The sequence below is a fragment of the Archocentrus centrarchus genome, unplaced genomic scaffold (assembly GCF_007364275.1).
Source record: "Archocentrus centrarchus isolate MPI-CPG fArcCen1 unplaced genomic scaffold, fArcCen1 scaffold_79_ctg1, whole genome shotgun sequence".
In the NCBI taxonomy this organism is placed as follows: domain Eukaryota; kingdom Metazoa; phylum Chordata; class Actinopteri; order Cichliformes; family Cichlidae; genus Archocentrus; species Archocentrus centrarchus.
In genome coordinates this window covers 487134-503118 of record NW_022060290.1, presented here as the reverse complement: position 1 = coordinate 503118, position 15985 = coordinate 487134, and the positions used below count along the sequence as shown (strand labels likewise).

The window sequence follows — 15985 nt, the reverse complement described above, 5'->3', positions numbered from 1 at the left end:
GGCAGCAATTGGAGAAGCCACATGGCACACAGCAAGGGTCAGAGCCGACTGTTTCTTCAGGAGCCTAAGGTCATTTAAATGGTAAATCATAAATGGATGGCAGGTTGTGTGATTTGTTTGTGAAAGAAGACACCTGAAACACTTGTAAGACATTTAATATATTAAAGAATCAGGAGATATAACACATGTGAGACTCAGAGGAAGAGACAGGCCTGTGTGTGCTCTGTCGCTCTCCCTTCTGAGCCCGTTTTCCCCACTAACTATAACATTTTTATTCTGCCGCTATCTACATTAACAGGCTGTTGGCCTTCGTCATTTGGTCTTGTCCAAGCTGGTTTTTCATGACCCATATTCCTCTCATCAGCGATAAAGTCATAAAGCACATCTTCTCCCCTGATGTTTCAATCTAATCAATACAGAGCAATCTTGTCCAGATTAATAACAGAACATGGTGATGTTGGTGATGTTTTAATGTACGTACTGTGGCCAAACCTCCAAGATAAGATGCACTGAGACTGAGAAGTTAGTCTGGCACTTTCTAATGTTTAATGTATCTATTTTTATTTATTAAATTGTCTGTTGTTTGCTTCAGCCACTGTTTATTAATTAATTTCCTGCAGTTTACTTTTAAACATTTGTCATTTTATTCATTGAGTAAAAAATAATCCCCAACACAGACTAGTTCTTTTATAGTGCTTTTCTACTCAATCTGAGCACTCCAGTGCTTATACAACATACAACATCTGCCAACCTCTGCTGTGCAATGCCTGCCACTTAGTGGTGGCCAGTGCTATGTTTTTTGCCTGCTGCACAGAGGACAGAAACAGAGTAGGCAAACTGATCGAGAAGGCTGGTTCTGTAGCTGGGGTTAAAATGGAGACAGCCCAGCAGATGACAGCAGAGAGAATGTTCGCCAAGCTGAAATTCTCAAACCAAAAGGTGGAGAGACCCAGGTATTTAAACCCCAGTGGGGGTGTCCCCTGGAGCTGGTTGTGAGCCACTATTGTTCATGTGCATAATTACATGCACCAAGATGTGAAAAAAGGGATGGGTCATTACAATCAGTGGTTTGGGGCAGTGACACAAACTCTGCTGCTGTACTTTAAAGTTGTTAAGAACCTCACCAGTAACTCTTGGGCATAAAGAAGCCTTTCAGGCTGATTGTTTTATTAAAACCTGGACTAATTCAGACACCACTCCATTTTCCCAAGACTCCCATCCTTCACACATCAATCCTCTGTTTGGCAAACTGTGGACTTTTAATGCCATTTATCCTCAGATAACAGGCCATCACACTGAGATGTTCCCATCCACAGTGTGACGGACAGATGTTCTAGTCCAAGGCAAAACATTCCCTGTAAAAGGCACATTTCCTTATCAGTGGGGAGCAGTTACTGGTATCTATGAAAACTAGTCCAGTTGTATTGTACTGATTTTTCCTGCTGTCTTTAGTTTGAAAATTGAATCTGAGCTGCAGGCCTTTGGGGTCTTTGTGGTCTGATCAGGTCTAACTATTCAACATGATTTTATTAATTAATTTTACCCATTAATATAACACCCTGACTCAAAGACTATCAACTCAAAATCTACACACTACGATTTGCCAAGAGACATAATTAACAGCAGAGGTGTATGTTTGAAAGATCTATTATTCAGTGTCTTCATATTATAGATCTCTTGATTAGTTTAAGATATCTCCAAATATATTTTGACTAGACAAAATACCTATTTGAGATATCTCTAATTACATTCTGACTACTCGAAATGACGTTAGATTTACCATTCATTTGTATGGCGGCTTCAATTCAAGATATCTTCAATGAATTATGACTAGTCATAAAGTGAATTCGAGATATCTTGTTTTTTATTCTGACTAGTCATAATTCTAATTAAAGATATCTTAAATGTATTTTTAGATAGACGACAAATAGTTTTGACCAGTGCAAATTAAATTCTAGATATCTTGAAAGCAAATAATGACTAGGCAAAACTAAATTAGAGATATCTAGAACTGTAATTTTGACTAGTCAAAATGCCTTTTAAGATATCTCCAAATGAATTACAGATATCTTGAATTAGACGTTTTTCTATTTAAGATATCTTAAATTAACATTCTGACTAGTCAGAATGACATTTGAGATATCTTGAATTATGGAGCATTTTGGTGGAATGTTTATAAGGCAGTTTGTTAAAACGGCCATAAAATCAGAGATTCTGTGCAGATTTCTTGAGCAGCCTTTAAGTACACGATTCTCGCGCTCTCCACATATCCCATACTGAGGAGCTCTTCCTATATTGTTGCATTTTATTACAATTTTGTCCACAACGGCCAGCGCCATTGCAGCCACCTGAAATTCTACACAGGCAGTTGTTTGGATAGCTCAGTACAGCACAAGGGGGCTTACATGCAATCGATAAATTCAGAAATCTAAAATGCAGTTTTGACTAGTAATAATTAAGTTTGAGATATCTTAAATTGTAATTAGGGATGTGTGAGCCGTCAAATGACGAATCCGGTGACGTCATTTGAGATATCTTGAAAGGAATTTTCACTCGTCAAAATGTAATTGAAGATATTATTATTATTATTATATAGAATTATTATTCTTACTAGTCAGAATGTAATTGCAGATATTTTAAATTACCATTCTGGATAGTCAAAATGTAGTTTTGTCTAGTCAAAATGCAGTTTTAGATATCTGAAATGTCAGACAAACGGATTTTATGTTAAAACACCCTGCTATAGGAGTTTGGTTTTCTCCATCATGGCTTTGAAACTTAAATTCAGTTCTGTGAGATACAGAAATTGGGCGACACTGTATATAACCACGGTTAATAATTGGTGAATTGATAGTTTCAGTTTTCATAAACAATGATATTATTATTGATATTAATTAGGGGTACTAATATCAGTAATGTAATTACTTTGTTTCTCATTAAGTCATTTTGTGGCACAAAGTATACATTATATAGTACATATAATAAAATACACACATCATTGTATCATATTTCATATGGCATGACAATCAGCTCTGACAGTATAATGTATAAAAATCAAATTATAGCAGCACTAATTACTGGTTCAAAAAGGTGCTAATTATTTAATTGTTTCAATGTAAAAAAAAAATACATTAGTTAAAGTTTGTGTATCATGTTATCAAAGTGTTACAGTGTTACAGATTGTTTGATCATCTCTTTCTTTGTGCAGTTGCAATTTTTTAGAAGCCAAGCTGCAGTCAACACACACAAGCAAAAGGTACGGTTAAATTTTAATGTGTTTGATTTTTCTATTCATTCATATTGATTTTGCTACAGTAAAATCATCATTAAATTCAGTTCACTGAAAATTATTATTTTTGCTTGTGTTTTTGCAGTGTTATCAGTTGTCATTCAGTGTAGTTTCTAATAAACTGAAGTGTCTCCATATCTAAATACATTAAAAGCTGGAAAAGTTATTTTTTTCTTCTTAGTAAAAATGATTTTACACTTTAATGCAGGCTCTGCAATGAGGTGATCATGCAAGTGTTGTATTTAGAGTACTTTGACTGGGTGAGGACTATTTGTTCATTATGCATTTTCTGAATGGTTGTGAGACAGCTTGTTGAATATTTAGTAACAAATGGTTTAGGTGCAAATTAGTTATGTGAGAGGTTATTGAATGTGTTTTACAAATTCATTTAAACACACAGAACCAATAATTTAGTTAATAGTTTACTGATAAAAGATATTAATGTAACATATTTCATTTATTCCAGAACGTGTTTTTCCTTCAAATATATGCATTTAGATTCCCCACTAGATGGCGGTGTTGCCTCGCGTTTGGGCAGAGGCGAAGAAGACAATGTTGTTAGCTAGTTTTAAGCATGTTAGCCAGCCGAACAAGTGTGTTGTACAAATGTATTAATTAGATGCAGTTCTAGTAAAAGCAAGATGAAGTTCAAATCGGACGTCTGGGCATTTTTCCTTTAAAAACAGATGTTGCAGCTAAATCCACAACATTTTTTTGGTGCCGAAACCCGGGACAGGACGTGTGAAAAAGGATCTTTGTTGGGATCAAGCCGATAGCTGTAACAACGACAAACGAAAAGGAAAAAATGACGGAGCGACTACAAAGGTTAAAACAGAAGCGGACTGTGCTGCGGGCGTCCGTTACGAAGCTGCTGCAAAATATTCAGGATGAAACAAGTAAAAGTAATGTGAACAGTGATCGTTTGCAAGAGCTGTTAGCCATGTTATCGCAGAAGGAGAAAAGCCTGCAAGACATTGAACCCGGTATAGAGCAGGAGATCGCATTGGAGGAGTTAGATGCGGACTTGATGAGGACAATGGAGTATCAAGACAACACGAGCTTATGGCGCACGCGAGCGGAGAGAGCGATTGAAAGGGCTGCCATACAACAACTTGAACCGGGAGGGGACGCTGCCATAGAAACGCGTCCACAACGACTGAGTGATGCAAGTACACGGTCAACAGCAAGCAGACCCTCTGTAAAACTACCCAAGCTCTCAATAAGCAAATACAATGGAGAAGTATGCATGTGGCAAGAGTTTTGGGACCAGTTCGAAAACGCTATTCACCGAAACCCAGACTTGAGCAAAACTGAAAGATTCACTTACCTGAAGTCATATCTCATCGGGCCAGCTGCACGAGCTGTTGCAGGGCTGAAGGTAACTGACACGAACTATGATACTGCAGTAGACATGCTTAAGCAAAGATTTGGAAGGAAAGATCTCATTGTAAGTGCGCATATGTCTAAATTACTGAATCTAAGCCCAGTAAAAAGAAGCGCAGACATTGTCGCTTTGAGACAACTTTTTGATGATGTTGAAGTACAAATAAGAAGCCTAGAAGCTTTAGGTGTTGTGTCAGATAGTTATGGTGGTTTACTGTGCCCCATACTGCTCAAAATGATTCCTGATGACCTTGCCCTTGAGTATACACGCAAAACAGATATCGGGCAAGCATGGGATGTTGATGATCTTGTTAAATTTTTGCAACAAGAAGTTGAAAGCAGAGAACGTGCTGCCCATTTGACAAAACCAAGCGAGACTTTTAAAGATGCACATGGCATGCAGAAACAACACTGCAAACCAGATTTAAGCAGAGATAAGTGGAAAAGAGCTAACGTGCCATCAGCAGCAGCCCTCCACACAGGCAGTTCAAATACACCCCTTGTGCCCAGTTGCATATTCTGTAACAGTACCAGCCACAAATCAGAACAGTGCACAGAAGACACAGTCACAAGCAGGAAGGAAAAGCTAAAGAAAGCAGGAAGGTGTTTTATATGCCTAAAACCAAGACATCTTGCTCGAGACTGCAGATTGAAAAATGTGACATGCACTGATTGTGGTAGAAGACATCATGCGGTAGTGTGTGACAAAGGTGAACAACCGTTAGAAAACACTGATGCTGCAGAGAACACAAGTGATGCTGTAGTCATTCCACACGCAGCAAACCCGACTGAAAAATGTGAAACAGTATTGTTGCAAACTGTGAGAGCGAGGGTTGAAGGACCCGGTGGAAAGAAGCTTGTGCGTTGCTTGATTGATGGAGGAAGCCAACGGAGTTTTGTTCAGGAGAAACAAGTGAAGGATTTAAAACTGCCAGTGGTGAAACAAGAAACACTGAACCTGCACACGTTTGGCTCTAAGAACCCTGTGACCACTAAATGCAACGTCATAAAACTAGTCCTGGAGAATGTGAGAAACAAAGATCAGGAAATTGAGATTGAAGCTGTTCAAACGCCGCAGCTGTGTACTGCAGTCATGAAAATACCCAGTAAACACATCCAACAGCAGCTGGAGAAAAAAGGGCTACCGGTAGCAGATGTGTCAACAGGAGACAAGGATGATTTAGAGCTGTCAGTACTGATCGGAGCAGATTACTACTGGAAAATAGTCACAGGCAAAACTGAAAGACTGTCAGATGCATTAGTTGCTATTGAAACCAGATTTGGCTGGGCAGTGCAAGGACCAGTTGTCATGTCCAGTATGAATGAAGCAGCATGTATGCACATTGGACTCAGTGAAGACTCATTGGAGATCTCAAACCAGCTAAAAGCATTTTGGGAAATAGAGTCACTGGGAATTTCTACCAAAGGTGAGGAAACACCTGATGACAAGAAAGCACAAGAGAGCTTTGACAGGTCAGTCAGATTCATAAATGAGCGGTATGAAGTTGCATTGCCATGGCGACAAGACACACCCAAGCTAGCAGACAACAAGAAGGTTGCAGAGAAAAGGTTTGAAAGCTTGAAAAGAAAACTGAAATCTGATGTAACGCTGTTCAAAAGATACAATGATGTAATAGAAGAATACAAAGAGCAGGGAATATGTGAAGATGTGCCAGAGAGCAGCTATTCAGCAGAGGCAGAGAATGTAACATACTACTTGCCTCATCATGCTGTAATCAGAGAGGACAAGGTAACTACCAAATTAAGGGTAGTTTTTGATGCTTCATCACGTGAAGAAGGTTGTTCTTCTTTAAATGACTGTTTATTACCTGGCCCAAACCTGAATGCTGACCTCATAAGCATTTTAATCAGATTCAGACAAAATTCAGTAGCTTTCACAGCAGACATTACAAAGGCTTTCCTGCAGATATCCATTACTGAGAGTGACAGAAATGCTGTGAGATTTTTGTGGTTTACAGCAGAGGTCCCCAACCCCCGGGCCGTGGACCGGTACCGGGCCGTGGGACATTTGGTACCGGGCCGCACATAAAGAATAAAGAACTTAAATTATTTCCGTTTTACTTATTATCTGCGCCTAAACTATATTTTATTTTGAAAAATGGGCGGATTCGCTCCGTTACTTCCCTCCATGACTTCCTCTTGACGTGTCAAGACGTTTCTGCTCACATGATACGTCACCGCTAAAATTAAACCCAGAAGCTTCAGGCCTGTCTAACGAAATCGGTTGGTTGACCTACATAACGCTTGTTTAAATTTTTGAGTGCTCAACAAGAGTAGAAAAGCGCTATGTAAGAACTAGTCCATTTACCATTTTTATTTATCAACACCGGGGATAGCAGTGAGGTAGACCCAGCCATCAAACTGACTCTCCAGTGCTTGACACCGCGGCTCTGCAGCCACGCTCCATGTGAAATCGGCCGAACCCAGTCAAACCAGAAGCCAGCAAAAATGAGTATCAGAGAAACAAGCTCAGGGGGCTTACACTGATTCAGTGTTATGGTGAGTTGTATTTTTCATGCGCTTTATACAGTAAAAATCACCTAAGTCGAAGTCGCACAAATCGGGTTTTCGCTCTAGTTGGATGGCATCTGCAGGTCCTGATTTTTCCTAACATTAATTCCAATAAAATCATCACATAAATCCGTCGGATATTCACCTACCTCGGATGAAAAATCTGGTCCCATTGTAATAAATTTCCAGTTAAATGTGATCGCATAAACTGGATGAGTTTAGCGCTAAAACCCTCCTCAGCTCCTGTCCGCCCACTTCCATGCATCGGCTCGTTCATGCACAACTACACACACACTAACAACGCCTGGAAATTGTTTTAGTGTTTATATCAGTTCATTTCACCGGGGACAATCGTGGCAAGTGTAAGCTACAAACTTGCACTTACGAGTAAAATTTCAGATTATAAAATTTGCAGAAGCAAATTCATAGATGAAGCAGAAGCCATTGCAGCGAAATTCGATAATAGACCCCAAACTGGGCCATTTGAATCCGACTGAGGTGATTTCTACTGTATTTGTTTTTGCGGTGTATCTTATTTTGAAGGCATGTTTTACCATGGCTCTAACAGCTGACCAGGGAGCGCTGTGGGCAGAGAGCCTGTTATTCATGTTGAGGCGGGATGTTACGAGAACGCTGCTGATAGAGTTGCATACGAATACAAAGTGGATTCCCGTTTTTTATTATTATACGTAGAAAATATCACACTTGGTTATGGTCGTATCATTTATTTTGACGTATTTATTCGCCACACCTTAAAAGCCGGTCCGTGGAAATATTTTCTAACACTAAACCGGTCCGCGGCTCAAAAAAGGTTGGGGACCACTGGTTTACAGGACCCCCAGATTCTGAAGGCACCAACACACGCATAATGAGAATGGCACGTGTTGTGTTTGGAGTAACTTCAAGTCCATTCTTACTTGCAGCCACAATCAGACATCATCTAGAAAAATATCAAGCTGACCAACCAGATACAGTAAAGCTAATGAGAGACTCACTTTATGTGGATGATCTGATTGCTAGTTCAGGCAATGCAGAAGAGGCATACAAACTTACTACAAGAGCGAGAGAGATATTGGCGGCTGCCAACATGAACCTGTGTAAGTGGACAACAAACTCCCATGAACTGCAAACAAAGTGGTCAAACAGCAGCCTTGATTTTACACAAGAAACAGAAGCACATGGAGCTGTGCTCAAGGTACTTGGTTTGGTGTGGAGACCGGACACAGACGACTTTGCATTTGACCTCAAACACTTGATGAGCATTCTGAAAGGAAAAGAGAACACAAAGAGGAGTGTTTTGAGATCATCCGCCAGAATCTTTGATCCCATAGGATTCCTAACGCCATTTACTATTCGAGTAAAATGTTTGTTTCAAGAAATGTGGCGAAGGGGCCTGAGCTGGGATGACGAGCTGCCTCCAGACCTTTCACAAGCATGGCAACAGTGGTGCATGGAGCTTCCTCAGATCCACCAAATAGTCATTCCAAGGTGGTATGGAACAGAAAACCTGTCAGGTAAATCACAAGTTCTCCATGTTTTCACAGATGCAAGCGAAAGGGCCTATGGCGCAGTTGCTTACCTGCAAGGACAAACACCAGAAGAAGAGACTGTTACCACGCTGGTAGCGTCCAAGTCAAGAGTGGCACCAATCAAAACAATAACACTTCCACGGTTGGAATTAATGGGAGCCTTGATTGGAGCAAGGTTGGCAAATAACCTTTTGAATGCACTAAATATGCAACTCAGCCAACTCAAAATGTGGTCAGACTCCATGATAGTGATCCATTGGATTCGCAGCTCATCAAAGAAATGGAAACAGTTTGTTGCGAACAGGGTCATGGAGATACAAACTTTGACACCTCCGGAACTATGGACACATTGTAATGGGAAACTTAACCCAGCTGATCTCACAACAAGAGGTCAGTCTGCAACAAGGCTGAAAGAAGAAGAGCTCTGGTGGTCAGGCCCACAATTTTTGAAAGAAAGGGAGCATCAAACCACCCCGCCAGAGACAACAGAAAACATGTTTTCAGAAGAAGAGGTTAAAGCGGAGTTAAAGGCAAGTCAAGTCGCAGTACATCTCAGTAACAGTGAAAGAGTAGAATCTGAGCCATTGCTTCAACTGGAAAGGTACAGCAAACTACAAACTATTCTAAGAATAACTGCATGGATTCAAAGATTTCTTCACAACTGTCGTTCAAATCAAAGAAAAGCTGGAGAAATAACAGCAAAGGAAATATCAGAAGCTGAAAAGGTCTGGATACGTGAAGCACAACTTAGCAGTTTTGAAAGGGAAATAAAAGAGTTGAAAACTGGAGAAAATGTGAACAAAAACTCAAAATTGAGAGACTTTAAACCATTTCTGGACGAGCACGGTTTAATCTGTGTAGGAGGAAGGCTGCAACAATCGGACATGAGTTTCAGTGAGCAACACCCATGGTTGCTACCCTCAAGTCACAGATTTGCACGACTTCTGATGGAATACAGTCACAAAAAGGTTATGCATTCAGGCGTAAGAGACACTCTTGTTCATCTGCGAGAGAAATACTGGATTCCACGTGCAAGACAGCTTGTCAAAAAATGTATTTCAGATTGTACTATCTGTAAAAGATTCAAAGTGAAAGCAGCACAGCAAACAGCTGCGCCTCTACCCAAAGACAGAGTTACGGAAGCACCGCCCTTTGAAATCACAGGTGTAGACTTTGCAGGCCCACTGTTTGTAAAGACAAAGAACACTACAGAGAAAGCGTATGTCGCACTTTTCACCTGTGCAGTGACACGTGCAGTGCACCTTGAATTAGTGTCGAGTCTATCAACAGAAAGTTTCCTCTTGGCACTCAAAAGATTTGTTTCACGGAGGGGACTATGCAGAATAATCTACTCGGACAATGCAAAAACTTTCAAACGGGCTGATCAAGATCTAAAGGACCTGTGGAAAGCTATGAAAGAGCCTGAGCTGTTCGAATATTTTTCTGAAAGAGGAATCAAGTGGAAATTTATTGTGGAGAGAGCAGCTTGGTGGGGCGGGTTTTGGGAAAGATTAGTGCGTTCTGTAAAGGGATGCCTCAAAAGAGTCATGGGCAGAGCATCTTTGCGTTTTGAAGAGTTAACTTCTCTATTGACAGAAATAGAAGCCACTATCAACTCAAGACCACTCACATTTGTGTACAATGATTTGAAAGAACCTCTACCTCTGACGCCAGCTCATTTCCTGATTGGGAAAAGACTCACCTCTTTACCACCAAAGCCATTTTCTGCAGAAGGTCAGACAACAAATGCAAACGAAGAGCTGACCCGAAGATGGAAATACCGTCACAGACTTGTAAATGAATTTTGGAACCGATGGAGGAGGGAGTATTTGCAGGACCTCAGATCTGCACACACTCGTCAAACCCCAAATCCAATGCAACTCAAAACAGGAGATCTAGTTCTAATTGGAGATGACAAGATGCCACGTCTAACATGGAAAACAGGACTAATTACGGAAGTGTTCCCAGGAAGAGATGGACTAGTCAGATCCTGCGCTGTGCGTACTTCAACTGGGACAACATTAAGAAGAACAGTTCAGCTACTATATCCTTTTGAAATTATTGCTTAAACTGTCTTCTGGGGGGGAGGATGTTGAATATTTAGTAACAAATGGTTTAGGTGCAAATTAGTTATGTGAGAGGTTATTGAATGTGTTTTACAAATTCATTTAAACACACAGAACCAATAATTTAGTTAATAGTTTACTGATAAAAGATATTAATGTAACATATTTCATTTATTCCAGAACGTGTTTTTCCTTCAAATATATGCATTTAGATTCCCCACTAGATGGCGGTGTTGCCTCGCGTTTGGGCAGAGGCGAAGAAGACAATGTTGTTAGCTAGTTTTAAGCATGTTAGCCAGCCGAACAAGTGTGTTGTACAAATGTATTAATTAGATGCAGTTCTAGTAAAAGCAAGATGAAGTTCAAATCGGACGTCTGGGCATTTTTCCTTTAAAAACAGATGTTGCAGCTAAATCCACAACACAGCTTGCTGTAATGTCACGTAACATGGACTAAAATGAAAATATCACTGCACTGAAATTATGTAATGTCACCTCTTCATATAGGTCCTCAAGTAATTCATGAGGCTGATGGACCTGGATGGACCTCAGTTCATGCTATGAGCATCTGGACAGCTGTCTATTCAGTGGTTCAGGACAAATGAGGGGGTTAAAGAAATTACACCCATACTGGAACGTCTTAACAAGGATGTGAGTACATTTCTTTACTTTGAAATTGTTTCAATGCAATAGAGACTTGAGACTAGAGACTTGTCAGTATACTCAGTGCTTCTCACAAGCCCAGATAAATGGGGAGGATTGCATCAGGAAGAATATCTGGTGTAAAATCTTTGCCAAATCAAACATGTAGATCAGCAGGAATGAGAATTCTATACAGCATCAGCTGGGGTTGTCTTATGCAGAGCTGTAGCAGCTACAGATAAAGCTGATGAGCCATACCATGAAGATATGGGAAAGAGTTTTTGAAGAGAGGTGAAGGTCAGTGAGCAGCAGGATGGTTTCATGCAGAAATTGAGCACAACAGTAGAAAGCCAGTAGAAGAGTGAAGGGGGAGGTTTACAAGATGGTAGTGAGACCTGCTGTGATGTATGGTTTGGAGATGGTGGTTCTGACAAAAAGACTGGAGGCAGAGTTGAAAATGTTCAGCTCTACATTGGGAGTGACCAGGATGTAGAGCAGAGGTGGCCAACTCCAGGCCTCGGGAGCCTGGATCAACTAATTTATTTAAGTGTAGTTCACTTCAAGCTTTACATTTTCAAAACTTAACTGAGTCAAAGCAACAAGTTTACTTGAGTCAAGTTGAGTCAACAAATTCATTTTTACAGTGAAACCAAGTTTACTAGACAGCCCATGGTTGGACCTAGAGCAAGCACTCTGTGGAAAAGTAAAAATCTCCGATATACCTTTCATTAGCTCCTGTATCAAGCAAGATGATTTCTTTAAAAGCCTTAACTTATAGAAAATAATGAATTTCCTGTCATGGCATGAAAAGGATATAAATAACCTAGAGCAGCCATCACCAACAGGCGGACCTCGATCCGGACCGAAATGATGTCTCAAGCGGACCCGAACCTAATACCAAAACAGAAATAACCACTTAATTAAAATCTTGTTGAGTGCTTTCTGGTTTACCGGCGCAGCTTTTACAGTTGTTATGGTAGTAGTGAAGCGTCCAAGGAAACCCACTGACCAATTGCATGCGAGTTTGGCTATACCACGTGATACCACCAAGCTGGTTCCTGCCGGCTGGTAAACTTTGTAACAAACTGGGTTATTATAGTTAACGAAAATGAACTAAATAATGAAAACTGAAACTGAAAAAAACATTTTCATTAACTAAAATAAATAAAATCTATAATTAAAAGCAAAAACTTGGGTGTGGGAGGAGTTCGGTGAGGCTATGGAAAAAGATTTTCGGACGGCATCGAAGCGATTCTGGCAAACCGTCAGGCGACTCAGGAGGGGAAAGCAGTGCTCCACTCACACGGTTTGTAGTGCGAGTGGGGTGCTGCTGACTTCAACTGAGGCTATAGTCGGACGGTGGAAGGAATACTTCGAGGACCTCCTGAATCCCACTGACACGCCTTCTGTAGTGGAAGCAGAGTCTGGGGACGAGGGAGATGACTTGACCATCACTGGGGGTGAGGTCACTGAGGTAGTTAAACAACTCCTTGGTGGCAGGGCCCCTGGGGTGGATGAGATTCCCCCCGAGTTCCTGAAGGCTCTGGATGTTGTAGGGCTGTCTTGGTTGACACACCTCTGCAACATCACGTGGAGATCTGGGGCAGTGCCATTGTATTGGCAGACCGGGTTGGTGGTCCCCATCTTTAAGAAGGGAGACCGGAGGGTGTGCTCCAACTTTCGGGGGATCACACTCCTCAGCCTCCCCGGTAAGGTCTATGCCAGGGTGCTGGAAAGGAGGGTCTGCCCATTAGTCGAACCTCGGATTCAGGAGGAACAATGCGGTTTTTATCCTGGTCGTGGAACGCTGGACCAGCTCTTTACCCTCTCAAGGATATTCGAGTGTGCGTGGGAGTTTGCCCAACCAGTCTACATGTGCTTTGTGGACTTGGAGAAGGCAAGGAGTATGGGGTGTCTGGCCCATTTTTGCGGGCCATTCAGTTTCTGTACAACTGCAGTGAGAGCTTGGTCCGTATAACCGGTAATAAGTTGGATTCGTTTCCTGTGGGTGTTGGACTCCGTCAGGGCTGCCCTTTGTCACCGATTCTGTTCATAATTTTTATGGACAGAATTTCTAGGTGTAGCCAGGTGCCGGCAGGCTTCTTCCTTGGTGGCCTCAGAGTCTCATCTCTGCTTTTTGCGGATGATGCGGTCCTGCTGGCTTCATCAGGGGGCGGCCTCCAGCTCGCAGTGCAATGGCTCACAGCCGAGTGTGAAGCGGCCGGTATGAGAATTAGCACCTCTAAGTCTGAGGCCATGGTTCTCAGCCGGAAAAGGGTGGAGTGCCTTCTCCAACTCAGGAACGAGTTCTTCCCCCAAGTGGAGGAGTTCAAGTATCTCGGGGTCTTATTCACGAGAAGGGAGCGGGAGCGGGAGATCGACAGAAGGATCGGGGCTGCTTCTGCAGTGATGCGGACGCTGCACCGGTCTGTCGTGGTGAAGAGGGAGCTTAGTGTAAATGCGAAGCTCTCGATTTGCTGATCGATCTACATTCCTACCCTCACCTATGGTCACGAGCTTTGGGTAGTGACCGAAAGAATAAGATCACGAATACAAGCGGCAGAAATGAGTTTCCTTCGAAGGGTGGCTGGCCTCTCCCTTAGAGATAAGGCGAGGAGTGCGGCCATCCGGGAGGGGCTCAGAGTAGAGCCGCTGCTCCTCCACATCAAAAGGAGCCAGTTGAGGTGGCTCGGGCATCTGATTAGGATGCCTCCTGGCTGCCTCTTGGGTGAGGTGTTCCGAGCATGTCCCACCGGGAGGAGTCCCCGTGGTAGACCCAGGACACGCTGCAGAGATTATATCTCTCGGCTGGCCTAGGAATGCCTTGGGGTCCCTCTGGATGAGCTGGAGGAGGTGGCTGCAATCGAAACAATCTCAAACAGTTAAAAGCAGGACTGTCAAACATAAGCGCCCAGGGCTGGACCTGACCTGCCCGAGAGAGTGAAAATTGAAGGTGCTGTTTTTTCTCACCAGGAATACAACATTACCAGGTTAACATGACAGAGGCAGTGTGATGCCTTCCACTAGCACTGACTCATTAGTGTGTCTGTTCATGATGTGACAGAAGGCAAACAGCTGACCTCAGTGCAATAAAGAAAACCCTTTATGTCCCAGCTCTAAAAGGAGTTTTCATAAAGGATTTTAACAATGTAGCCCCAAAATAAGACAGCGTTTATAAAAGTGTTCAACACCTCACATTATAGTTGGGAGTTTGCACTTTAAGCTCACACACACACACACACACACACACACACACACACACACACACACACACACACACACACATACATATATGTATATATGAACAGACTTTAGATCAGCAAAGAATCAGAGGAAAGTCTCGTGTGGGTCAGTCAGTCTGCTTTCTCTGCAGTCGCCTGCAGACTTAGATTAAAGAACTTCTCTCACATTTCTCTTTGTCACTGCTGTTTGCTGCACTCAAATGCAGTTAGTAAACAGTGAAATTAGAGACACACACAAATCTACTGTTGTATTAAGGCAATTTTATGAAGAAAAACCTAATTTCACAAAGCATTTATAATAAAGTACCTCCAAGTTTTAATAAAGACATTTACTGAACAGATGCCTGAGAAACAATTTTAAAAAGCATTTATTCATAACTCATTGAGCACAAGGTCAAAGGGTGCTGTGGCACTGCAAAGCTTCCTGGATTTGATCATTTCTACTTTATAAACAAATGGAAAACAGCACAAACCCTACAGAACAAACAGAAACATGTTTGCTAGTATAAGCAAATATTTCAGTGTGACTGACAAACCTCTGAGTCTCTGTCATCACCCAGAAAGCTCCAGCAGATTAAAATATGTGCAAAAAAGTAACAAAGCATTTTAGCCTTTAGCCTACAGGTCAAACAGGGATGTAAAAAAGGCATTCAGAGACGAACCGTTCAAAACACAATTCATGGATTTAAAAAACAAAAACTCATCCTTTGGCTTCTGAGCAGTGGCTGATACCTGCTAATGGGACTGCAGTGAAAAGGCAAACCATAATACACACAAACAAAAACAAGCGTTCCACTAATGTGTAGCTGAAAGTCGCTTTCTTCACAGAGCAGAGGCTTGTTGGGGAGCTGCTGGGTCGTTTTCTGCTGCCTCCAGGTTCTGAGGGAGGAGCAGAGAACACATGTTCTCATTTAATAGAAATTTTACATGACGTGTTTCAGCTACCTTACACATCCTGGAATAACAAATAACAGAAAATGATAATGAAGTTATTAAAGCACAGACATGACATACTGTAACCCATCCATCCAGAAGACTCCAACTGCCATGATCAGTTGGAGTTCCACCAATGTATAATCAGAACTGGTGCCCATCATTTACCTCTTCATCCTCTCCTCCTCTCTCTCGATCGTAGTAATAGGTGCTGTCTGTAGATGTTGGCTTCTGCTCTCTTTTCCTCTTCCTTTCAAACAGCAGCACTATCAGCACCAGCACTGAACACAGAGCACAAAGTTTAGAACACAGCAGCCAAACAAATCCTACTCAGCATGAAAGTACAGAGATGCACTGCTCTGAGGCCACA

At 41.8% G+C, this 15985-nt stretch overlaps 1 protein-coding gene across 1 annotated transcript in view; it reads right to left on the bottom strand.

The window, feature by feature from the left end:
* Window positions 1-15504: 15504 nt before the first annotated feature.
* The window catches only part of LOC115777821 (cadherin-1-like), a 56814-nt gene continuing 56333 nt past the window's right edge, over window positions 15505-15985 (bottom strand). The window contains exons 18-19 of the mRNA XM_030725820.1: window positions 15784-15896; window positions 15505-15561 (exon numbers count right to left, since the gene is read on the bottom strand). Of these exons, the coding sequence (XP_030581680.1) occupies window positions 15505-15561; window positions 15784-15896 (170 nt within the window). The remainder of the gene's footprint in view (window positions 15562-15783; window positions 15897-15985) is intronic.